General features: G+C 37.4%; 1 protein-coding gene across 8 annotated transcripts in view; it reads left to right on the forward strand.

Annotated features, from left to right (window-relative positions):
• The window catches only part of N4BP2L2 (NEDD4 binding protein 2 like 2), a 62,063-nt gene that overhangs the window by 32,513 nt on the left and 1,984 nt on the right, over nt 1-27,566 (forward strand). For 4 of the 8 annotated variants that reach the window (XM_033410081.2, XM_004282204.4, XM_049701114.1 and 1 more), the window contains 3 exons: nt 21,442-23,201; nt 25,658-25,743; nt 27,072-27,117. In XM_033410081.2, coding sequence (XP_033265972.1) covers nt 21,442-23,201; nt 25,658-25,743; nt 27,072-27,095 — 1,870 coding nt within the window. In that variant the 3' untranslated portion in view covers nt 27,096-27,117. Of the gene's footprint in view, nt 1-21,441; nt 23,249-25,657; nt 25,744-27,071; nt 27,118-27,566 lie in introns of those variants that run through there. The other 4 variants (XR_004478323.2, XR_007473093.1, XM_049701116.1 and 1 more) reach the window with 4 other exon arrangements.

Genomic DNA, 27,566 nt, shown 5'->3' on the forward strand with positions numbered 1-27,566 from the left:
AATAAAAAAGTGAATTACTAGAAAAAATTTAATGTAAGTCAAATATTTTATAATTTAATTCAACAGATATAAAAATTATTCTCAGATTCCTATAAAAGTTACTTCGTTTCTGTACTCTGTTGCAGACTGGTTGCAAACCACTCATGGACTGGAATCAGTATGGATAACACTTTTGAGTAGCATTGTTTGGAATGGAACAGTCTTGACAATGAGAGTAGTAATAGAAGGAAACATCTTTGGACATCTTATCAGTTAGTTGGAAGGCCAACTAACATTTTGTGGTGTTTGTTGAATAGTGACCTAAGGTTGCCTAACTGGACAACAGTTAGGCAGAGGCGTAAAGCTTACTGGTGGGGCTTACTCTACTGGTAAGCGCCCCGTCCACTCTAGTGTAGTCTCCTCCGTTTCTCCCCCCAGCATTCTGCTCTTTGGGAGTCAGTCTGGAGTGACCCTGGTGTTGGTCAAGTGTAGCTTATGTTTAACCATCTCTTGATTTATAGAATTTGATTATTTGTTTTAGTTTCAGTGGTGACCAGAAGGTTACAAAGATTAGGTGGAACATCTCTCAGGGTAGAGTGAGCTTTGTTAACTGCTTGGTTTTCCAGATCATGTGACAGAATCGGCTGGGTCGTTTTAGCTGTCCGATATATAGGTTGTAAGAAACTAAAAACTTTGGATCAAGGGAGCCTCTCTGAATTGACTAAAATGAAAGATGAGTGGAATGGTTAGACCTTCTGCACCGTTAGTGCATGAAGCTACCCTTGTTCTGATAGAGCCAGTTTTCCTTGTTTTGCTGTTTTTCTTTTTGTTCCCCTACTGAAAGCACCAGCATTTATCAGGGAAAAATAGGGGTTCTCCTAAACTCATGTTGCATTTTTCTTTCTGTATTGTGGAAGGCCTGACCTGCACTCTGGAAGTGAATACACCCATCTGACAGGGATGTAAGATCACCAAGTATGTTATTTAGTCAAGCTTTTTTTTTTCTTGATTAAAAAAGGGCTTGTTTGTCTGTAATAAGCACGAGTCCACTTCAATTTGTATGGACTCCTCACACACCCTTACTTAACCCTGCCTACTTTAAGTTGGGCTGGCCTGTCCAAGTCTTGGGCAAGAAGAGTGAGAAGTCACTATCAGGTTAGAACCCATATTCTTAAGGTAGCTGATAAATTCAAGAGTTGTTGTCCTTGGAATACACTCTGAGATGAGAGGTCATTGCAGAACGGCTCTTGAATGTGCAGTCAGAATTTGAGGAATTTAGTGGCATGTCAGACCCACCCCTTGGCACAGTCAACAAGTGTCTTTGTCTTCCTCACCGGGGCTGAGTCTCAGATATGTCAGAAGGGTGGGCAAAAAGCAGAGGTAGCCTGGTTGCATAGGCCTTTTTGCAGGGGTAATGTGCAAATTATGTAATGGTTGTTGTGGTGGGCCAGTCAGCTAGCTGGCACATTTGCTGTCTTCCTAGCTGTCTCAGTCAAAACCCTGCGGTAGCTGCAGTTCCCACAAGTAACCAGATGAGGGCAACTCTGGGGAATCGATGGTGAGTGGTCGCAGCCTTTCGGTCAAGGGCTCAGAAGGGCCCCACCAGGTGTTTGCTTGCTGGGGTGTCATTGCCACTACTACTGATAGCTCATCTGCCACTGTGTTCCAGGCCAGCTCTGGCAGAGGGGACATGAAGGAACAGGAGCTGGCTGGCTGATTGCTGAGGTGGCTAATGGTGGTCTGTTCCTTGTCAAGACCCATTTGAGTTTCCCAGGGGTAGGAAAGGCAGGCAAAGCACAGGCTAGCCCTTGGGAGTCCCTGAAGAGAGCCAATGGCAGTGTTCAAAAGGCACGATTTGGGGGGAGTTAATTACATATGCACCAACCAGTCATAATTGAGACTGGTTACTATGCTAGAGAGGAAACCTATGGGTCCTTTTGGGTGCCAAGTCCTTAACCTGTTACTTGATGGTCAGTGGGAGGTGGCAGGGAGGGTCTGGCGAAGGGGTTGGACTATGAATTAGGAGGGAGCTCAGGATACTATATGCTAAATGACGCAGAAGAATTTAAGTATTTTAACAAACTGTGTGGCCACAGAAGCACACTGACTGATTACTTCAGCCCTTTGAGGTCTGAGACTCATGGCAATCTTTACAAGTATAAGAAAATTGTACGGTTTCTCCAGTTTTCCTTTAATTCTCCTCTGGGATAGGTAAAGTCTCAGACTGAAACAAGAGTACCAAGTATTAGGTCAGTAGCACTTTTCTCAGCTCTGCTATTTGCTGGCATTGGTTGGAGACTAGAATTTGCACCCCTACTTTCCTGGATACAAGGAGTAGAGTGTGGCGTCTCACTTGTACACGTTGAATTAGTGGTAGATGTGTCTCTCTGGCTGCCCATTTTAGGGACAAGCCTGAAAATTTGTGCGGGGAGGTGAGAGCAAATAGATTTGGTTGAGGTTCTGGTCAGACAGGTTAGTGATAGACCACAGCTAAGGCAGGATATTCTTCTCAAGGAAGCCAGGAGTGGAAAAATGCAGAAGGAGTGTTCAAGCCAATGTCTTTGGAGAACTTGGAAGACCAATTTCATTCATTGTTTCCAAGGCTGAAGAGCTTGGGAGTCCTAGAAGGGAATGTGAGAAAAGCCACAGAGAGAGGAAAATTCCAAAACCATCATAGCACACAGTACATAGAATCTCTGGCATCCTTTTCAACTACTTAATACTTTGAAGTGTTGGGTATGTATATGTATAAAGGTACAAGCTCCAAGCCTTTATATTGATGAATGTAGAGATGGTGTGACACATCTTTCTGTATGTAGTTGACATTTATATAGAAAATTAATAGAAATTATGCAGAAAATGAGACAAATACTGTACCTGGAAATCTAAGATATGTATGTCGGAAACATGAGAAAGTATCACTGATAATTATTCTGGTAGGATTAAAGGAGAAGGAGAATGCTGTGGAGACTTCAAGCAGTAAGAAATTGAGCAGGGTAGGTTTGAGTACATTAGAGATGGCTGATTGGGTGTGAGAAGGGTTAAAACACATTGCTTCTAAGTATAACAAAACAACTACAAAGATAGTGTAGTGAATAGAATACTACAGTCACTATCAAGAAATTAGAATCATTGTTTTCATACTACAGTTTTGTTTTGTTTTGGCTGAACCCCAAGGCATGTGGGATCTCAGTTCCCCGACCAAGGATCGAACCCCCCTCGCACCCTCCAGTGGAAGCACAGAGTCTTAACCACTGGACTACCAGGGAAGTTCCTCATACTACAGTTTTGTGACCCATTACAAGTTGCTGTCCCAGTTCATGACTCAGATATTACATATAAAGATAAATGTCTCTTTGTTTTCTCATGAATACTGTGAATATTAATGAGATGCTATTTATGGCATACTGTGGATTCTGCAAAAAATAACAAACATTATACATATTTTTGGCAGAATATTTAACATGTTTTAAAAAATGGGTTGTTAGGGCTAAAAGGGATTTATAGGACATCTAGCTCAAATCTCACATTTTATGAAAGAGGAAATTAAGGTCCTAGGAGGTGAAATAACTTACCACCTAAATTCAGTGGAAAAACTAGAACTAGCATCCAGCACTCCTGGCTTTCAGTCATTTCTTTCCTTTACCAAAAATCATCCCAGTAAGTATTTATGGTGACTAATATTAGCTTGTAATGTTTCAGTAGTTTATCAGTAAGTGAATCCTTGGCAGTTGCAAATTGGCTACCCAGAAAAATTCACAGAGATTCTAAGGCGGTTATATGAAAGTTGGTTTCCTACTGAATTTATATATCAAAAACAGCATAAAGCATCATTGAAGATAGGCTCAGTTTTAGGACTTGCTTGACTACGTTTAACATTTTAATAAGAAACCTTGACAAGAGACTTTGCTGTAATTTGGGGGTAGGGATGGGGCACTTACCGAACTCAGCAATGCTTGGCATCTGAGTTCTTTGTAAACTATTTTGTTGAATGATTGTAGGGATATTGGCTGATAATAAAAGCCTAAGTAAGACCCAGGTCATGTACCAATTTAAAACATGAATGTACTGTACATAGGTAAAGTTTTCCTCACTTTTACGCACCCTAAAGTTAACCCAGTCCTACATGCGCAACACAGTGATGCACAGGATAGAGAAGTGAAAACTGAATCAAAGAAGTCAAGCTGTATGCTGCCTGTAAGTCAATCATCTCTTAAAAAAAATCCAGAAGTCTACAGAAGAGTGGCATTGTCTGACCTTTATGGCCGTAGACTTGAACCCACTTACAGATTCAACTTTTTAGACAGTTTCTCCTTTGGAACATAATACTAAATGGAAAAAATAAAGTCATTGGTGAGGTACAGGAATGCAGCCAGCCAATCACAAAGGTTGTACAGTGTGCAACTCCACTGGCACCGTATATGCCAGGGTCCTCTTAAGCGATAGTATGTCATGAAACAAGGGACAACTGCAGGCAGGAAAGTAAAAGATTTATCGGTGTACTCTGAAGCATGACTTGAAACCATGCTACTGAGCTATTGACATGAAGGAGGAAAAAGCAGTGGTTAGTATGCTGTACAGCTTTCACAGGTGGGAGCTGCTCCTTCTGAGCTGTTCAGTAAGATAGAACTCAGTCACATGTGACTGACAGGTATGCAATGAGGACAGTCATCCAAAGTACACAGTGTGGAAATGATCTGTTGTGCTTGCACTGTTTTTTTGGATACACAAACTTGGATATAAATTATACATTAAATAATTCAAGCCTGACCTAAAATTCATACAGGAGGTGAAACAACAGTCACAGTCCTTTTTATTCCTAATGCCCTTCGTAATCTACTTAGACAGCTTTGTATGCATCCTTCAGGCCCCTTTTGTGTCTGTGAAACACACACATGCACACGTACATACACATGATACATATTTACATTAATTGAGGCTCTTCTGTGTTCCAGATTTTGTGCCAGATGCTTTTTCACTCCAAACACAAATACAGGAACAGTTCACTCATTCAGTAGTCATTTCTTCATGAATGTTGGAACATGGCTAAAATCTCAAAAGATTTAAGAAAGGGTTTCCTGATTTGCTAACGTAGATGCCACATGCTCTCTACACACACCAAGTCCTTATGCAGTACCTTTCAAAAGTCTGTTTCTGAGGCAATTTACATTTTTTTTTTTTGTACAAAACCCAAATGAGGCTATTTTAATTGTTTCCCTACCACAGATATTTTAGCAGTAGCAGGTGGTAGTAAAGTTGGGGCAGTCCTAGAGAGAGTAATATAGATCTGATAGCCTGAAGACATTTGAGGATACAGAAACACTATAAAGTGCCAGTAAAAGAACTTGAAAAGCTTTACTACAGTGGGGTAGTTTAAAAGAGTAGCTCCTACACATTTTAAGTCATTTAAGGTGTAACTATAGATCAGTATAGTAATGGTAACTTATTTACAGTGACAACATGTGGAAGGCAGAAGTTTGTTAAAAACATCTAGGGGCATCAACCATTTTCCAGTGAATGGAATTATTGATGTCTGTCAAATGGCTAAGTTGTGTATGGTTTTTGCTAGAAAATTAGGGCTACAAAAATGCACACATTTTGTTGCTTTCTGTCAGTGCTTTCTATTTGCATAAATGATGGGCTTAAAAATAAATCCACAATTTTAAATGTATGAAATTTTAAATTTGTACTTATGAGACCAACCCGTTTTGGAAAGTTTTTTAATTCTTAGAGGGCATGATACTTTTTTTCTTAATTTCATGTTTGAAAAGATTTTTGAATGTAGTTACTGTATTCGTTTTAAAACAACAGCTGTGACTTTTTAATTTATTTTTTATTTTTTAAAGTATTTTTTTGTGGTAAGAACATTTAACAGGAGATCTACCCTCTTAACAGATTTTCAAGTGTACAATACAGTATTATATATAGGCATGACGTTGTACAGCAGATCTCTAGAGCCTATTCAACTTTTTTTTTCCTTTAAAATATTTTTTATTTAGTTTTTAATTACCTAAGTGGTGCATATTCCAGATGATACAGAAATGTACACAGTTAGGATGGAAACTTTCCCATCAGCTGTGACTTTTAAATGTGTTAAGCATGTTAACTTGGAAAGTTGTAGCAGATTAGGGCTCTCTTTTTTTATTTTTTTAAGAAGATGTTGGGGGTAGGAGTTTATTAATTAATTTATTTTTGCTGTGTTGGCTCTTCGTTTCTGTGCGAGGGCTTTCTCTAGTTGTGGCAAGCGGGGGCCACTCTTCATCGCCGTGCGCGGGCCTCTCACTATCGCGGCCTCTCTTGTTGCGGAGCACAGGCTCCAGACGCGCAGGCTCAGTAGTTGTGGCTCACGGGCCTAGTTGCTCCGCAGCATGTGGGATCCTCCCAGACCAGGGCTCGAACCCGTGTCCCCTGCATTAGCAGGCAGATTCTCAACCACTGTGCCACCAGGGAAGCCCCAGGGCTTTCTTAATAGTGCCTGCTACTAATGGGATTCACTAAGTAGGTGTAAGTTTGTGATTTAAAAAAAAATTTATTTATTTTTGGCTGCATTGGGTCTTCAGTGCTGCACTCGGGCTTTCTCTAATTTTGGCAAGCAGGGGCTACAGTTCGTTGCGGTGCCTGCAGGGTTCTCATTGCGGTGGCTTCTCGTTGCAGAGCATGGGCTCTAGGCACATGGTCTTCAGTAGTTGTGGCACGTGGGCCCAGTAGTTGTGGCTCATGGGCTCTAGAGCACAGGGTCAGTAGTTGTGGCACGTGGGCTTAGTTGCTCCGCGGCATGTGGGATCTTCCTGGACCAGGGCTCGAACCCGTGTCCCCTGCATTGGCAGGCGGATTCTTAACCACTGTGCCACCAGGGAAGCCCCCTAAGTTTGTGATTTGAAAGGGTGTTAGCTTCCTTTTCGAGCATAGTATACTAATGAGTTCTTACTTTAATCATATTAATTTCTGATAAGAAAACAGACATGTTGAGCTTAAACAATTATAGAACACATGTAGGAAAAATAATTTTTGAAAATTTATCTTTGTGTTTTGGGAGTTTAAAGTAACATCTGGGCTTCCCTGGTGGCGCAGTGGTTGAGAGTCCGCCTGCCGATGCAGGGGACAAGGGTTCGTGCCCCGATCCGGGAAGATCCCACGTGCCGCGGAGCGGCTGGGCCCGTGAGCCATGGCCGCTGAGCCTGCGCGTCCGGAGCCTGTGCTCCGCAACGGGAGAGGCCACAACAGTGAGAGGCCCGCGTACCACAAAAAAAAAAAAAAAAAAAGTAACATCTTTTGAAAGTGCTAAATAAGGCAGTAGGCATAATGTACATATGAGATTGTGCCTTGATATCACAAATCTCATTTCAGGCTTAGGACAAGAAGTAAAATTAAACACGCTTCATAATACATTTCTCTTTTCCTATAGTTTTCAGAAAGTCATTTTGTTTTAGTATTTAATTCATTGCTTTTCAAATCTGTCAGAGGTAGGCCTTTTGGGGGGATATGTGAAAAGACTTCTTTTACAAAGTAATATTTCTTTTTTCCATGTATGCAAATTCCATAATGAATGACCGTTTCAATTAGGAAGGACTTCTAGTAGGTTAATGACACTTTATGCAGTTTTTTTATTGTTATTGTTGTTAACTTCTGGGGGTTTTGTTTGTTAGTTTTACTTTTTCCCTGTTGATTATTGGCTTAGCTGCTTTGTAGCCTGAAATTACTTTGACATGACTAGTCAGTCAAGAGAAATTGTTAATAATTTCAAATTACTAGAAATTATTCCATATCCACAGAAATTGTCTCCCCTTTTTATATTTGGTCTGTGCTTAGGATAACATGAGCAGGATTAGTCAGGTAATAATAGTGATGTTGGGATCTATGAATTCTTGTAATTCATGACCATGTAATTTGTCATGATGAGTGGGGGGAGCAGTATTGCATAGTGTTTAAGAATGCAAACTTTAAATGCTAGAGACCTCTGCCACCCACCAGATGTTTGGGGAAAATACTTAAATCTCAGTGTCTCTATCTGTAAATTGGGGTTGTTAATATTATCTATCTCATAGGGTTGTTATGAAGATTAAATAAGGTAATACATGTAAAGCATGTATAGTAAGCACAATGAGGAAGAATGTTGATATGATTTATGATTAATAACTGAGTAAGAAGAGTCATTTGAGACTCAAAGAATATCAAAAAGAAAAAGGAGCACCCTGACCCTTTTCCCTGCAAAATTCCAGACCTATAATTCTCTCTTTCTGGGTTTGTTTTGTATTTTCAGGTTCTGAGCCACTGTCTTAGGGACACAGGCTTCTCTTCAACCATGGAAGCATTAATAGGTCTCAGTTGAGGCCACTGGAGAAAGTGTTTTCCTGCTCTAAGCAGGGTGAAAAATGAGGATTTACTCTAGTTACAAAATTAAACATTGCATTTCCCACAAATTGTCTAAGTCACGAATATGTGACTCAGAGAAAAGCAACAGCTTCCACCGTTAACCTAGTGGTAAAATTACTCACTCAACAGCACCTCTAAGTCACAGGCACTGTTCTAGGTACTGGGGGATAAGCTGGGAGCAAAATGGACAAAACTTCACAAGAAGTCAAAGACAAGTCAATCATACGGTGTGTTAGCTGGTGATAAGTGCTAAGGAGAGAAAGAGAATAAGTAGTGCCTGGCTCAGGGTAAGGGTGCATGTGTTGGGGGTGCAGAGGGAGGCATGGTTGCAATTTTAAATACAGGGAGCAGGATAGGCCTTACCTGAGAAGTGCCATCTAAGCGCCTTAATTTTCCTAATTTTGGTTTAAACAGCTATTAAGAGAATTTTGGAACAACATAAAATCCAAGCCAAAGTATTTTAGTGTTAATTATATGACCACATAACAAATAAATTATATTTAGCCAAATATTTTTCTTAGTGAATAGTGGGTATTTGTGAAGTAATGCTGTTAGTGTAAATTATTGTTTCTTAGCAGTGAAAATGAACTGCAAGTATTTTTAAAAAAGAATTAGAATTGAAAAAGAAAAAAAGAATTAGAGTTGTCCAAATCTCGGCAATTAAATTAGACTTGTAATAGAGAGAAGAAATGTAATTGATAGAATTGGAGTTATTGTGTTAGAATATTGAACTCATTTGCCTTTTTAATCATGGATTTTATGCACGCAGCAGTGTGATCTTGTCAAGGGAAAATAAAAAGGCTTTTTTGTATTTGAAGCAATCTCTTTGCAGTAATGAGAATTTACTTGAAAACGTGTTAGAAGATTTGGAAATGAACTACTTCCCTTGGGGAAGTTAACTTTCAGGAAAAGGGTGATTTTTATCTAATATATCTTAAAATATATGCTGCTTTATCTCTTTATACATTTTTAAAAAATTTGACTAAGGGTGGGCATAATGAAATCAATATACTTAAGAATAAACTAGATTTTAATTTTGAGAACTTGCAGTTATTATTGGCAGTAATAAATTTAAAGCGTTATTATTTCAAAGTGCAATCTTGAGAGCTCACATGATAGAAATAGGAAAATTAATGCAATACGCTATACTGTAGTTTGAATTGGAATTATTCTTGTTCATGACTGTTGAAAATGTAGAGAAGTCACCAGATAATACAAAAGCTTTTTTTAGAAAGTGGGTGTTAACAATAATTGCTGAGTCTTACTAGCTAGAACTGAATTTGCACACAGGCTTTTTTTTGTGTGTGGGGGGGTTAAGTATATGTTCATTAATCAAAGCTAATGTTCAATAAATCCATAAGTGTATTTATTATTCTAGAGTGAAGCTTAAATGTTGGGAAAACACATTTATATGTATTTTTTCTTTGTTTTGCCTAATTTGTTTACTGAAGAAAGCCTTTATTTATTTATTTATTTTTCTATTACAAAAATAGTACACCTTCAGTGTAGGAAATTCTGGACACACAGAAAATCACAAAGGAATCAACCCCCATAGTTCACCACCATTAATATTTTGCATATTCCTGTGTTTTAAAGTCTATATATGTGCATATTTTAAAACATGTAAATATACAAATACATCAGACCTCTATTATTCTGAGATTTATAATTTTGACAGCTGTATAGCATAATGGTTGAAAACATAAGCTTTGGAATCCGAGAAACTTGAGTTTAAGTCTAACTTCACATATTTTTAATTATGAGAACTGGGCAAGTTTCTAAGCCTCAGTTTCTTTATTTATTAAATGGGGACAATTTAACAGATCGTAAGTTGTTTTTAGTAAGGATTAAATGAGATTTTATATATGTATGACTTAACAAATATCTGCCCCCATAGCAAGTGTATAGGAAATATGAGCCATTATTGCTGTTTTCTATTTCAGGTTTGTTTTTTTTTTTCACTTCAATATGTTGTGAGCATTTTTACAACCTCAATCTTATTTTCCTGAATGATATTTCCTACTGTATTAATTCAAATTTATTATCTGAATATTTTATCTTTTACTTTTAAATTTTTAATTAAAATAATGACTTACATTAACTTTACTTGTAACTGTAATTACTGATTGGATATAAAAAAGGTTTATATTCAAATTTTTTTATAAATTTATTTATTTTTGGCTGCGTTGGGTCTTCGTTGCTGTGTGCAGGCTTTCTCTAGTTGCGGCGAGCGGGGGCTACTCTTTGTTGTGGTGCATGGGCTTCTTACTGCAGTGGCTTCTCTTTGTTGCAGAGCATGGGCTCTAGGTGCACAAGTTTCAGTAGTTGTGGTGCATGGGGTTAGTTGCTCCGTGGTTATGTGGGATCTTCCCAGACCAGGGCTCGAACCTGTGTCCCCTGCATTGGCAGGTGGATGCTTAACTGCTGCGCCACCGGGGAAGTCCTTAAAACATACTTTTGTCACTGCAGATGGGGTACATAATTTAGACATTTTCTTGAGTTCCAATTTCTCCACGTTATTACCCACACCTGTTATTGTCCCTTTTTTGTATTATAGGCCTCCTACTGGGTGTAAAATGGTATTTCACTGTGGTTTTGATTTTGCATTTCCTTGATGTCTAATGAGATTGAGCATCTTTTCATGTGCTTATTGGTCATTTTCGTATCTTCTTTGGAGAAAGGTCTATTCTGATCCTGTGCCCATTTTAAAATTTGGATTTGTCTTTATATTATTGAGTTGTAAGAGTTATATATGTATTCTGGGTACAAATTTCTTATATATAATTTGCAAATATTTTCTCCCATTCTGTGGATTGTCTTTTTTTCACTTTCTTGATGATATCATTTGAAGCACAAAACTTTTTAATTTTAATTAAGTTCAGTTTGTATACTTTTCTATTTGGTTGCTTGTGATTTTGGTGTTCTCTAAAAATTCACTGCTTAGTTCAAGATAATGAAGATTTACACCTATATTTTCTAATAGAATTTTTATGGTTTTAGCTCTTATATTTAGGTCTTTGATTTATTTTGAGTTAAATTTTGTTTATGGTGTGAGGTAAGGTGCAACTTGATTCTTTTGTGTATGGATATCCAATTGTCCACCATTTGTTGAAAAGACTCCTCTTTCCCCATTGAACTACTTATCAAAAATAAATTGGCCATAGATATAAGGGTTTATTTCTGAACCCTCAATTCTGTTCCATTGACCTCTGTGTTTATCTTTATGCCAACACTACACAGCCTTGATTGCTATAGCTTTATAGCAGATTTTGAAATTAGGGCGTATGAGTCCTCCGGTTTTGTTCTTTTTCAAGATTGTTAAGGCTATCCTGGGTCCCTGGAATTTCTATATTAATTTTAGGATCAGTTTTCCAATTTCTGCAAAAAAGGCTGGTGAGACTTTGACAAGGACTGCATTGAATCTGTAGATCAGTTTGGGGAGTATTACCATCTTAACAATACTGTATTTTCTGATCCATGAACATAGGATGTATTTCCATTTATTTAGTCTTCTTTAATTTCTTTCAGTAATGTTTTGTAGTCTTCAGAGTACAAGTCTTGTGCTGCTTTTGTTAAATTTATTCCTAAATATTTAATTCTTTTTGATGATATTGTAAATGGAATTTTGTTAATTTTCAGAGTGTACACTGCTAATGTATAGAAATACAATTGATTTTTGTATATTGACCTCATACCTTGAAACATTGCTGAGGTAGTTTGTTTTTTAGGATTTTCCTTAAATTCCTTAGGATTTTCTATATATACAATCATATCTGCAAATAGAGATAGTTTTACTTCTTTCTTTCCAATCTGTGTCCTCTTTATTTCATTTTCTTGCCAGATTGTGCTGGCTAGTGCCTCTAGTACAATATTAAATAGGTATGGTGAGAACAGACATCCTGTCTTTTTTCTGATTTTAGGGTGAAACATTCAGTCTTTCACCAGTAAGTATGGTGTTAGCTGTCGTTTTTCATAGATATCCAATGTCAAGTTCAGGATGTTTCCTTCTGTTCCTGATTGTTAAGTGTTTCTGTTACAAAAGAATGTTGGATTTTGTCAAATGCTTTATCTGTATCAATTGAGATGATCCTGTGGTCTTTGTACTTTATCCTATTGATATGGTATATTACACTAGTTGATATTTGGTTGTTAAACCAACCTTGCATTCCTGGGATACATCCCACTTCGTCATGATGTATAATCCTTTTTATATGTTGCTGGATTCAGTTTGTTAGTTTATGTTTTGTTTTGTTTTTAGTTTTTTGCATCTATATCCATAAGTTGTATTGGTCGGTAGTTTTCTTATCTTGTGATGTCTTCATTTGCTTTTGGCATCAGAGTGGTGCCAGCCTTATAGAATGAGCTGGGTTGTGTTCTTTCTTCTTCTGTTTTTTTGAAGAGTTTGTGAAGAATTGGTGTTTTTTCTTCCTTATGTAGTTGATAGAACATTTAAAGAAGCCCATTGAAGCCATTTGGGCCTGGTCTTTTCTTTGTGAGAAGTTCTGAACATCTTTTAAAATCTAGTTTGCTTTCCTTTCCAGCAGTTGTTCCTTTACTTTGAGAACTTTTCTTTATCTTTTCTTTTGTGGATGAAAAAAAATGACCTTAATCTTACTTTACAAGAATAATAATTGTGTTTACCACTTTCAAAAGCAAACAAGCAAAATAAAAACAGTATGAAAGTAGGAACAAAGGAAGTAAAGAAAGCAAGCCATATATTTTCTTTTTAAAATTTAATTTAATTTTTTTTTTGGCCACATTGTGGCATGCTGGATGTGGGATCTTAGTTCCCCAACCAGGGACTGAACCCGTGCCCCGTGCAGTAGAAGCATGGAGTCTTAACCATTGGACCACCAGGGGAGTCCCAAGCCATATATTTTCATTAAATGTTTTAATGGTTAACCTGTGAATAAAATAATGTCATTTTATTGCATTGAATCAATAGGTCATTTTGCTTTAAAGTCAAAAATCTCACAGCCAGGGGCTTCGCTGGTGGCACAGTGGTTGGGGGTCCGCCTGCTGATGCAGGGGACGTGGGTTCGTGCCCCTGTCCGGGAGGATCCCACATGCCACGGAGCGGCTAGGCCTGTGATCCATGGCCGCTGAGCCTACGCATCCAGAGCCTGTGCTCCGCAACGGGAGAGGCTACAGCAGTGAGAGGCCTGTGTACCGCAAAAAAAAAAAAAAAAAAAAAGATATTGAATATAGCTCCCTGTGTTATACAGTAGGTTCTTGTTGTTTACCTATTTTGTATACAGTGGTATGTATCTGTTAATCCCAAATTCCTAATTTATCCCTGCCCTTTCCATTTGGTAACCATAAGTTTGTTTTCTATGTCTGTGAGTCAATTTCTGTCTTGTAAATAAGTTCAGTTGTATGATATTTTTAGATTCCACTTATAAGTGATATCATATGATGTCTTTCTCTGACTGACTTGACTCCATAATGATAATCTCTAGGTCCATCCATATTGCTCCAAATGGCACTATTTCACTCTTTTATGACTAATATTCCATTGTGTGTATACACACACACACACACACACACACACACATCTTCTTTATTCATTCATCTGTTGATGGACATTTTGGTTGCTTCCATGTCTTGGATATTTTAAATAGCGCCTTTGCTCTTTTTTAAAATCAAATTGTTTTTTGTTTCTTTGTTGTTGAGCTTTAGGAATTCTCTGTATATTCTGGATATTAATCTTTTATCAGTTATATGATTTGCAAATATTTTCTCTTCTGTTGGTTGCCTTTTTACTAAGTTAATATTGTCTTTTTTATTTTTTATTTTTGTTTGTTTGTTTGGTTTTTTGCGGTACACGGGCCTCTCACTATTGTGGCCTCTCCCGTTGCGGAGCACAGGCTCTGGACGTGCAGGCTCAGCGGCCATGGCTCACGGGCCTAGCCGCTCCACGGCATGTGGGATCTTCCCGGACCGGGGCACGAACCCGTGTCCCCTGCATCGGCAGGTGGACTCTCAACCACTCCCCCTTCCCTCTCCCTACTGGTAACCTTTAGTTGGTTCTCTATATCTTGAGTCTGCTTCTTTTTTGTTATATTCACTAGTTTGTTTTATTTTTTAGATTCCACATGTAAGTGATATCATACAGTTTTGTCTTTCTCTGACTTATTTCACTTAGCATGATACCCTCCAAATCCATCCATGTTGCTACAAATGGCAAAATTTCATTTTTTTTATGGCTGAGTAGTATTCCATTGTGTGTGTGTGTGTGTGTGTGTGTGTGTGTGTGTGTGTGTATGGCACATTTTCTTTATCCATTCGTCTGTTGATGGACATTTAGATTGCTTCCATATCTTGGCAATTGTAAATAATGCTGCCACAAACATTGGGGTGCATGTATCTTTTCAAATCAGAGTTTTTATTTTTTTTGGATATATACCCAGGAGTGGAATTGCTGGATAATGTGGTAGTTCTAGTTTTAGTTTTTTGAGAAACCTTCATACTGTTTTCCATGGTGGCTGTACCAATTTGCGTTCCCACCAACAGTGTACCGGAGTTCCCTTTTTTCCACATCCTTTCCATCATTGGTTATTTGTGTTCTTTTTGATGGTAGCCATTCTGACAGGTGTGAGTTGATACATCATTGTGGTTTTGATTTGCATTTCCCTGATGATTAGCAATGTTGAGCCTCTTTTCAGGTGCCTGTTGGCCATCTGCATGTTCTCTTTGAAAAAATGTCTATTCAGTTCTTCTGCCCATTTTTTTTTTTTTTTTTTTTTTTTTTTGCGGTTTGCGGGCCTCTCACTGTTGTGGCTTCTCCTGTTGCGGAGCACAGGCTCCAGACACGCAGGCTCAGCGGCCATGGCTCACGGGCCCAGCCACTCCGCGGCATGTGGGATCTTCCCGGACCGGGGCACGAACCCGTGTCCCCTGCATCGGCAGGCGGACTCTCAACCACTGCGCCACCAGGGAAGCACTCTTCTGCCCATTTTTAAATCGAGTTGTTTTTTTTTTTTTTTTCTTGATATTGAGTTGTATGAGCTGCTTATATAAGTTGGATATTAACCCCTTATCAGTCATATCATTTGCAAATATTTTCTCCCATTGAGTATTATCTTTCGGCTTTGTTGACAGTTTCCTTTGCTGAGCAAAAGCTTTTAAGTTTAATTAGGTCCCATTTGTTTCTTTTTGCTTTTATTTCCTTTGCTTTAGGAGACAGATCCAAAAACATATTGCTACAATTTATGTCAAAGAGTGTTCTGCCTATGTTTTCCTTTAGGAGTTTTATGGTTTCCAGTCTTACATTTAGGCCTTTAATCCATTTGGAATTTATTTTTGTATGTGGTGTTAGAGAGTGTTCTAATTTCATTCTTTTACATGTGGCTGTCTGGTTTTCCCAGCACCACTTATTGAAGAGACTGTTGTTTTTCTCCATTGTATATCCTTGCCTCTTTTGTCGTAGATTAATTGACCATACTGTGTAGGTTTAAGGAATTTCTAGTTTCTGTTGTTGAAAATTGGAGAACCCAAAGAAATCTTATAGGTTTTTATGACTTTTAAGTAAACTTCATGGTTATCCTGACTAAACCTAATTTGATAACAGTCTTTTAGTACTTTATCTTTATTGAGTCACTTACTTCAATTTAATTTTTATAGAAACTTTCTTTCTTGTACTCATATTCTACTGATTGACATAATGTTTAATCAAACTATAAAATTATAGTACCATTATGATAAGTATAAACAGACTTGGGAAAAACTCAGCTGACTGCTTGTAAATATGCAGCCCTAAATAATGGGAGCAGAAATGTGTAGTTGTACTAGAGAACAGCCATCTAGCTGCAAGCATTTTGTATGTCATTGGCATTAGTTATTCTATTCTACAGAGGCGATGGAAAGAATTTGTCATTGGTTAGGTGGAGGTCATTTAAGGGCATCTATATTAATCTTTACAACTCTGCAAGAAGGTAGTGTTATCTCCATTTCAGAAGGGAGACCTGATTTGCCCAAGATCCCACTACTAGCTTATTACTGAACCAAGAGGACCTAGGCCTGGATTATTTCAACCACAGTCATTCCATAAAGCTGTGAGACCTCTCTTTTATAATCTGTGTATTTTAATTGAGTTTTACTTCATGTATTGCCCATGCTTCATGAATTAGTGTATAGGCCTCTGCAATAAGAAATAACGTTTCTGGCTCCCTTAATTATTTTCCTGATGAACATTAAGCAATAACTATATATATATAGATATATATTTTTTTTCTCCATAGCAGTCAATTTTGGCTTTATCTGGATGTTCTCTCACCTTTGTCTTCAGGTCACAGTTCAGGTCACTTGGTCAGGTTAGCTTGTCTCTTAGCAACACTACCTTTCTAATTCTTAAAAAGTGCACTCCATCTGAACCCAGGAGCTTGGATTCTAAACCATTATCTAAAAAGCAAAATCTTATTAATCAGAGATATGTTACCATTCGTTCTTTCCTTATTTCTTCCTTTCTTTTCTAAAGCTACAGCCCATGCGTCCATCTCTTCTGATTTCTTCTCCATGACTAACTTATATTTAGTGATGCTTCTTCTCTTTTAATGGTGCCATTCACCCCTAAGTGAATCAGCATGAGTGAGACATAGGTTTGATGAGCCTTTCACACTTTATAAATACATAAATACATCTATTGATTAGGCACATCCAATGTATACATTCTCACAGAAGTTATCACCACCATCACTTCTCTTATCTCCCAAGTGCTTCACAAGTCCCTGCTATTGCTTTGTTTTTTCTTTCCAGAAGTCCTGTTCCAAGTACTAGAACAAGTGTGGTCACTATATAGAGCTTCCATGGTGCAGAACTAGAAAAAGTCTCTGACACACTTCCTTATAAAGTTAGTCTTCGGATTTTCATACTTCTTGGCATTGTATTGTATTTTTAATTGAAATTCCAAGCCTTAAGACTTCTTTGATTAACTCTTTTAGCAAACTGCCTTAATAAATTGCGTGATCTCCTAGATTCTAATAGTTATTTTTTAAGCCACCTCGTTCTTTCATGATCCATGTTAAATTCTCTGCAGGCATCATGAGTTTTCATCACTGGCAGGTCCTTTCTCAAAGTAGCTATCAGATTGTAATCCATTTAAAAAACATAGGAACCCTTGAGGAGTACTAGAGAAGCCCTCATCTTTTCTACTTTCTAAATTCTGCTATAGGGACAGATTAATTTACTGGTTAAGACTCTGAGCTGAACTTTGAGGCAATTGATTTAGCAGCGCTCTCTCCAAACCCCTACCTTGTACAGGCTTCTGTGTATCAGCAAATGGCTACTTCATCCCTCTGATTGTTCAGGCCAAAATCTTTGCACTCATGCTTGATTATTATCTTTTTCTCATACTCTAACCAATTTGTTTTCAATTCCTGCTTGTCTTTCCTTCAAAATATATCCAGAATGTGATCACTCTTCACTACCTCTATCCCTTGACAAATGAGTTAACTTCAGGAGGAGCCCCTTGTGTCCATTGGCCTAAGTTAATAGGTCACCTACCCTGGCCTTCCCGTTGGTCATATAAAACCTTGACATAAAGTTCAATTAGGGAGATGAGTCCTGTTCCACACTACCTTCTCTCACTTTCTGGTGTTATTCCTTGTTTGCTTTCATACAGAGGGAGAGAGAGAAAAAGAAAAAAGTCTCAAGACACTATTAGGGTAGTGATAGTAGGAGTCAGGGCCCAAGAGCTGCTTCCCTCAAAAGGACTCAACTCTTGCCAGCATAAACATCTCTGTGTTTGTGCACATGTGAGAATTTGAAGATGAGAGGAGGAAGAGGAATTTGAAGATGAGAGGAGGAAGAGAAAGAAGGGAAGTGTAAAATTCTCCTTTTTAGTTGAGAGGCAATTTTGTATAATGGTTAAAGAGTATAGACTCTAAAGCCAGTCAGTCTTGGTCTGAATCGTGCCAGTAGCCATGTGACCCTGGGCAAATTCTTCTTTTTTCTTTTTTTCCAGTTTTATTGAGAAATAATCGACATATATCACTGTGTAAATTTAAGCTATACACTATGATGGTTTCATTTACATACATTGTGAAATGATTACCACAATAGGTTTAGTTAACATCCATCAATTCATATAGATACAATAAAAATAAAAGAAAAACGTTTTTCTCCAGTGGTAAGAACTCCTAGGATCTACTCTCTTAACAACTTTCCTAAATACCATACAGCAGTGTTAACTATAGTCATTGTGTTATACGTTAAATCCCTAATACTTATTTATCTAATAACTGTAAGTTTGTACCTTTTGGCCACATTCCTCCAATTCCCCCTTATCCCAACCCCCGCCTCGGGTAACCACAAAAATAATCTCTTTTTCTATGAGTTTTTTTGTTCATTTTGTTTTAGATGCCAAGTATAAGTGAGATCATACAGTATTTGGCTTTCTCTGTCTGACTGATTTCACATACCATAATGCCTTAAAGTTTCATCCATGTTGTCACAAATGGTAGAATTTCCTCATTTTATATGGCTGAATAATAGTCCATTGTATATATATACCACAACTTCTTTATCCATTCATCCATTGATGGGCACTTGTTTCCATGTTTTGGCTATTGCAAATAATGCTTCTGTGAACATGGGGTACAGATACCTTTTTGAGTTAGTGTTTTTATTTCCTTTGCATATATCCCCAGAAGTGGAATTGCAAGATCATATGGTGGTTCTATTTTTAATTTTTTGAAGAACCTCCATGCTGCTTTATATTGTGGCTGTAGTTGGGAAGATTCTTCAGCTTCTCTTTGTTTCAGTTGCCTTTTTGAGTTGGGGGTAAAACTAGCATTTGCCTTACCACATATGGTTATTGTAAAGATTAGGTAAGTTAGTACATGTAAAGCAATTAAATAATCTTAACATATAGTGAGTGTGCACTAAATAGTTTTTTTTTTTAAAGCCAATTTTCAAAGTAGCATTGTGAACCTTGTAATTCCTGGTGGCATAAGGAGCTATAAACACTTTTATGATGAACCATATCTAGGAACCCCATTTCCATAGATTAGAGTTCTCCTTCCTTGTGCACTAGAGAGCTGTTTAAAGGGACAGTGGCTGCACATTAAGTGCATTCAAGTCCACAGAGTCACCAGTCCTGGAGTGAGTCTTAAGTCCTTAGTATTTTACCATTTAGGCCAACAAATAAAGCAACAACAAATTCAGCTCATTCTTTTCCTCCTTTCCCTGCAACAGGATGGTTCATGTTTGGGTGAAGAGAGTGGAGTTTGTTTTTAGGATGACAGACTAGTCTGCAGTATGCATTTTATAACTGTGACTGCACTTTAGACTTCAACTAGACCTTTCATTGGAGTCAGATAGAACTGACCATGAAGGAGAGTTACTGCCAAAGTTGACATTCTTTACTCGATATCCTTTTTATAGATACCATCTTAACTGCTTCTCAGTAATTTACTGTTTGTTAATGTTCTTCTTTTTAAAAAAATTTTTAAATTTAATTTTTAATTGAAGTGTAGTTGATTTACAACCTTAATGTTCTGTCTAAACCAACATCCAGGGATATATAAACAAGGGCAGCAGCAATTAGTTGACAAAGAACAAGGTATTCAGGGGTCCTGACTATTGAAAATTGCCCAGCAGCATGGGATGGAATAAACCAGGCCAGAGGCTGGGGCAATTTTCTTTTCTTTTTTTTTTTTTTTTTTAAAGAAGATGTTGGGGGTAGGAGTTTAGTAATTTATTTATTTATTTTTGCTGTGTTGGGTCTTTGTTTCTGTGCGAGGGCTTTCTCTAGTTGTGGCAAGTGGGGGCCACTCTTCATCGCAGTGCGCAGGCCTCTCACTATTGCGGCCTCTCTTGTTGCGGACCACGGGCTGCAGACACGCAGGCTCAGTAGTTGTGGATCACGGGCCTAGTTGCTCCACAGCATATGGGATCCTCCCAGACCAGGGCTCAAACCCGTGTCCCCTGCATTAGCAGGCAGATGCTCAACCACTGCGCCACCAGGGAAGCCCTGGGGCAGTTTTAATAAGTTCTTTTGTCCAATGCCCAGCCAATTGACCAACTTCTCTTTTCCTCGTTATCTCTTTCTGCTTCGGTGTTTAAGTGTTTATTTTCCTATTCCTCTACCCTGGATTTTTTTCCTCAGCTGTATCTATTGTCCTTCCTCTACTACATTTTACTATGTTTCCATCTGTACATTGTGGAAGAGAAGATAACTAAACCTTTATATCCGAAATTAGAAAATTTCCTAAATCCTCCTTTTTCTCTCAGGATCAAAGATTGCCTTCAATTAAGGGGCACCGTGAACTTTTAGTGTGCTTGATGAGAGCATTATTGCTCGTTTGGGTGGGATAACTTTTCACTGTGGAATTGTCCCTGGCATTGCAGGATGGTTAACACCCCTGGCCTCAGTACCAAGTGCCAGTAACACATTTCCAGTCATTGAGACCACCAGAAATGCCTTCACACATTTCCACACACCCCACAAAGTAGTGGTGGAGCCTCTGGTTTAGAACCACTGCTCACTAGGCAGTTGGAAGCATATCATCCCAATACTGAACTTGGCTGCTCATTATCAACTGTTCTTTACAGTTTGATGGAGCAACTTAATTGCCAAAGTTTTTACGTCTAGAGAAAATCTAGCTATTTGAGCCATTAAAGCGGTGCCATTTACACTATACCCGTCACTTTTCACTTTTCAAAATTCAAGATGTTGGGATAACCAAGTTGTTTATTGGTAATATATATATATATATATATATATATATAAAGTATCTTAGGGAAAATATTAGGCTTTCATAAAGTTATTGGTTTATGAAATGAGTATGTGAAAATGAGTTGTAAGTTTCTCAAAGTGTATTCACTTTTATCAGGTTGGCCAAAAAGTTCGTTTGGGTTTTTCTATGTTATGGAAAACCTGAAAACAAACTTTTTGGCCAACCCAATCATTTAGAGGATTAAAGCATATCTCTTTCAAAGGTGATTTTTAAAATATAGTTCAAAGTGGACACACACTTTAGAATCTCTTACACTAATGATTTGTATATCTGCACATTGAGTATAATATTTTAGTTTATAATGTTATATAAGTAATTAAGTTATGAATTTCTTAATTCTTTTATGTTTCAGAGAAAGAGATTTGAAGAAAACTGGGCACAGGTTCGGCAAAGCCAAGAAGAGAAACAGAAAAAGAAACAAAAAGCAGAACAGTCATAGTAAAATCATGGAGGAAAACTCATTTGAAACCTTAAGTTATCTTACACCAGAAGATCAGGACCCATCTCAGAATGAAGAGGAAGACTTAGAAGAGACCAAAAGAGAATCAGAGTGTTCCTTAACGGGTGGTCTGAGAAATGAAGTAGGAGATTTTGTGAATGTTCATAAAGATGAGAGACAGGAAAACATAAATTTTGAAAACAGTTTGCCACATGTTATGTCTGTAGTTGAGTTGGACAATACACCAAAGAATTTCCTCCCCAAGGAAGATGATAACTTGTTTCTAAATTTGTCATTGATGCCAAATGAAAGCTCTGTTGCTTATTCAACAGTGACTCAAAATCTCCCCTATGTAGCAAGTGATGACTGCCCTGGCACAAAGATAGAAAAGCATATAGAAAGTAGGGATATCATGGCATTACACATACCAGACCGATTTGTTGAAACCCCATGCTCATTTATGCAGAAGAAAGAGATGGTAGATAAGAGTCTCCTGAATGAAACAAGTCTGTACCATCAATATGGATCCAGAACTTCAGATAAAGTTTTAAGAAAGGAACAAGGAGTAAATACATCTAAAAATAATTACTGGGCTTTTTTCTCAAATGATTTCTCTGATGAAGAATTACAGTTGGGCTCTGATAGACAACCCTATTTTGGTAGCTGGCCTGAGGGACCTAATAAGTTTATATGTGAACAGAGACCAAAGAGAGATAGATGGCAAAAACTGGCTCATCCTGACAACAGGAGACAATTGATTAAATTGATCTCTCCTTCTGAAGGAGCATCAGGACCAGGAAACAGTCCTGAAACATTGATAGAAGAGAAGCTATCGATAGAAAATGAAGATTTGTCACCTCCAACTGAGAATATAGATTCAATCATAGAAACAGAGACAAATATCTTTGGAAGCCACTTCCTTAAGCTGGATAGCCTAAAGAATGCCTTACACTCAACAAAGAATAAAAAAAGGAGGCAGAAAAGGATTTTCAGTTTGGCACCAAACTTTAACTTACTGGGACAGAGTCATATCAATGTAAAAGAAATGGGGGAATGTGAATTGTTAACAGAAAGCCATGGAATAAAAATTATTTTGGAAGAAAAAAAAGATGTAATTTCAGAAATAAATAATGAAGAAGAGAAAAAGCAAAACATTATGACCTTCAGTCATCATCCATCATGGTTTTACTTTGGCATTGTCAAAGATTCTCTTCTAAATGTTGGTGGACAATTTTATTCTCATTACCTGCTATTTAATAGACTAAGGCACTCTGTGTATTTTTACAAAAGCCCCATTCCTTCTCTTATGCTACAATATACATCTAGCTTTTGGAAGATATCTTTTACAAGCAAGAAACCGTTTTTGACTTCCAACTCTCAGAGGAGAGTAGATGATAAACTAAATGATGTAAGGTTCACTTCTTCAGAAATTTTAAGTAGCCCACCTGATACTTTGTACTCTTTTAGGGTCACTTCTGATCTTCACTTTTTAAATGAAAGTTTTGGTGAAAAGCTAGAGACATGGGAAGAACCTAAACCATTACAGTTCTCACAAACAGAGGATAACCAAGATGTAACAAGCACTGACTACTATGATTCCCTTGAGCTACCATTATCACAAGAGTTTGCCTTTCAACTAGTAAAGCTTTTTGGATCTCCTGGAGTTCCAGTGGGTAAATTGAGTTTATTTGCTACAAATAAAAAGTCCAGTTTAACATATGTGAGTAATTTTTGCAGTGTTTCTACCTCATGTTAGTGATTTCATGCAGTTAATTGATGTTGTGATACTTTTCGGCGGTGGAAGTGGAGGACACGTAGCAAATGGTGCTCGGTGGAGTCATGCCCCATACCCCACCTCCACAGCCAGTCGTCTGAAATGTCTTTGAGCATGTTGAATACTTGGACTCTCAGTTTCAACAGACAGTGGGAAGAATGAAGAATGAGACAGGCAAACAGTGATTATGTAACAAATAGAGATGTACTGCTTTCTTTAAGAAAAATCTTTCTGCTTTCTGCATTTCCCTTGTTTGGCACATGGCCCTTTCCTTTCTCATTCACATTATAGCTCATAGATATGAGAATAGTAAAAGGGGGACAATGAAGATTAAGTGATGAAAAAAATATCTGAAATCAGTTGAATTTAATTTTTAAGAACTGAGAAGGGTACTGAAAAGAAGGTTAGGAAGGAGTCTGACTGGTTGACTTGAAAAGTTCCTTTGGGCTCTTAAGATTGTTGTTTTTGGAAGTGAAAAATCTACCTGTGAATTAAAAATGAAAATATGATTTTTTAATATTGTAAGTAAAATTCTAAGTAAATTTCTGCTAAATAGTATGCCTGTGCAAGATGCTAAATATCTTAAAGAGGAAATGAGGCACATATCCCAACTTTTCCTTATCTGTAAGTCAATTGCACGTGTTAATGACTTCATGCAATTGCATGTATCCCCTTCCTTGGGGACAGAAGCTGTAAGAGCCAAGAAGTAAAGCTCCAGTCCCTGCATCCTGTATCTTCGTGATATTCTTTTTCTTCTGTACTTACCAGGGAGACTGGGGTTCTCTAACAGCTTGATTTCCAGTGTTTTTTACTTTGCTCCTAAACTTCTGCTGTTCTGGACAAGCTTGGTCCACTCAGCTCAGACCCAAGATTAGCTAAGTCTCAGAGTCAGAGGAGTCACAACTATCAACCTGTTCTGGCATCATGTTTATCATTTTTGCAAACTTTGTGAATAATCACATCGTAACTGCTGCAGTTTTCTGTCCTCCTAGATGCACCAAAGAAACATACCAATTTAAAAAATTAAACTGTTTTTGCTTTGGAGAATTTAAAAAGATAATGGAAGTCATTTTAAGCCGGGAATATTAGTCCAAAGTCCATATTCTGAAGTCATATGCAAAATTCTTTGTGGCATTTTGTGCCATTTTTCTGGGAGAAAGTCCATAGATTTTAACAGCTTCTCAGGGATGTCCATGACCCCAAAATATTAACAATCACTGCCTTAGATTGGCACCAGAAAGCATGAAGGCACTAGTGGGAAAAGATTCTAAACCTCCTCCTTTGAATGCACAATACTATCATAATCAACAGTAATGATCCAGCATCCATTAATTAAGCTTTGGAAAGCTTTTTAGAGGAAATAGACCTCATTCATCAAGTAGCTTACCTTCTAAATGGGGAGACAAGACTAACACAAAACAAAATTATTGCACATAGAAAATATAAATGAGAAGCTTATGAATATTTTATGAGTGAGGTTAGCTGTGCTAAAGGGATTGTTGAAGAGAATATGGGGTTATGGTTTTGTCTGGGATGGCTCCAAATGGAAGTGAATTATAAGCAGTGCTTATACAAATATGACTTAAAAGAAAAACAGGGAAAGAATTTTACATTTGGAAATGGTGTATGCTTAAAAAAGGAAAGGAGAAAACTGGAAGTGGAGGCTGTAAACTAATTCGTTTACCTAGGTTGGACATGCAAAGCTCTGGTGTATCTATGACCTTGTAAATAAAACAGGGAACTCAAATGAATTCTATTATTAGGAGCTCTGCAGGCACAGTGGGATTATATAGTAGAGTCATACATAGGCCTGAAGAAACCAAACTACCCATGTTGCTGGGGATATGCGAGTATAGGAAAAATATTTTCCGTGGTTTGGTATGGCTGATAGGTATAAATCAATGTCTGGACTTGCTTATGAGCATCATAATTGTAAAGATTTTTTCTCCCAGACACTCTTACGTGGAAGGAGCAATTTGCAAGAAAACTAAACTTGCTGTACTTGCAGTGTTTTATACATGTCACAGGAAAGGATGTCTACCTAAATTTTATGCCCTGTGACAGTACCACTTGAAGCTACTGATGTGTATATATTTGTACTTACATGAGAATATGAACTATGATACATATCACTTTACATATATACATAAGCATTTTTATTGAGTCTGGATAGTGTTTACTAACAGAGATCTGAGAGAGACTAACTCCTGCTTTAGCTATCACTGAAATATCTTCAAAACCAGGCTTTTATCATTATGGTGGTCTAGATATCATGTTTGTATGTCTTCATATTTAGGGTAAAAATATGTGTGACATTAGAGATGAAATTTGTTCTTTTTTTTTTTTTTTTTACAGAATCTTTGTTGCCCGACGACTGTGTGGTTCCTCTTGACTGGAAGACACTGAAGATGATCTGTTTGCAGTGGAAGACGTCAGTAGAGGTATATTTTTATGGCTTTCAAAGCAGACCTTCTCTAACTGGTTTCTTTTTTTATTGATTTTTAAATTTTTAATACAATTTTTAAAGGTTACTTTCCATTTACAGTTATTATAAAATATTGGTTATATTCCCTGTGTTGTACAATACATTCTTAAGCCTAGTTTATACCCAATAGTTTGTACCTCCCACTTACCCACCCCTATATTGCCCCCGCCTCCCATAATCACTAGTTTGTTCCCTATATCTGAGTCTGCTGCTTTTTTGTTTTATTCACTAGTTTGTTATATTTTTAGATTTCACATATGCAATATCATATAATGTTTGTCTTTCTCTGTCTGACTTATTTCACTTAGCATAATGCCCTCTAACTAGTTTCTTAAAAAAAACAAAAGAAAAAAGAAAACCTGTTCCATCAAATGTAACATGAAGAGCTATATCCATTGTATTAAATTAGAGAAAGAATGTATGTGGATGGGTGGATAATCTATGCATGTTTCTTTCAGTTAGTCCCAAACAGAAAGTTGCATTTAATTCGCTAACTTTGTTGTAGTGTAGGCTGGTATAAGGGCCAACTGTGGGTGACTGAGGTCCCCGTTTTAGGAGAGTCATTTATTCTTCTTTACATCTTTTTCTCCTGTCCAGCCCTCAATCTTATCTTGTTATAATAAAGTAACAGCTACAAATTAGATTCATATTTACGTGACTTGGAAGCACCTCATTATTGGTATGTTCTGGTGGTCCATGATGGTTCTGACAGGCTGTTAATTTTCCAGGTAGCTGGAGGAGGACTGGTTGGGAAGGTTAGAAAGGTAACAGAAACTCTGGAAAATCCAGTACTCTGTGTAATGTAATGAGGAGAGGGTGGCTAGTATTCTGTTTACATTAGTTGATAGTGACTTATATGTGCCCAAAGGCAATGCCAGAGGTACATTTTGAAATAAATAGTAAAATCAAGGTTTAGTGAAACATAGAATTATATAGTTCAGGATAGTAGGTATTTCTTAACTGTTCATATAAACACAGCTGTGGGAAAAGTAGATTTGTTTGTGTGCTCAGGTAGTAAAACCAAATACATTTTTCTACATATTTCTCCTCATTCCCATGGAGACCTTTTTCCTACCTAAACATACACACACACACACACACACACACACACACACGCATACACACACGCACACAGCAATAATTTAAATGTTTAAACTGACATTTATGTTTATTATGTTTTTTCTCATTTGGAGAGTGTCCCTATGTGAGTTAAATGATGGTGCAAACCTAATCCCAATGGCAAATATTAATCATTATTATATGTATTTTAATTATGATTTCTAGAAAAGACAGAAGAAGATTGGTTAAAAAAATGAGGATTCTTTGAACTGTAAGTACAACTTATTCCAGAGACCTCTATATGATCAGGAGGAAATGGATGTTGACATTATTTGGTTGTAATAGTTCATATGTACTACAATTGAAGAGTAAATATAAAAAATGTAGTCTGTTACCATAGCAACTCTGTGTGCTATTGCACATGTGATGTTTTTATTTCCTTTAAATGTAGATCTTTTTATGAAATACAACAAAGCTTAGATTGTTGCTGCCAAATTTATTTTCCAACTTTATTAGTTAGAATATATTTTAGAGCATTCTGTCAACACACAGTTTATGAGGGATTTCCACCCCCTCACCCCTCACCTCCACCCAGATTGATAATGTGGTGATGGCTGGGAATTAGGGATATAGGTTATATTTAAATATTAAAAGATTCTCTAGGAAAAGAGGTAAAACATGTAGACAAACTCATGTTTTAAACTTGACATCAAGTGACAT

This window comes from Orcinus orca, chromosome 18, assembly GCF_937001465.1.
Source record: "Orcinus orca chromosome 18, mOrcOrc1.1, whole genome shotgun sequence".
Taxonomy (NCBI): domain Eukaryota; kingdom Metazoa; phylum Chordata; class Mammalia; order Artiodactyla; family Delphinidae; genus Orcinus; species Orcinus orca.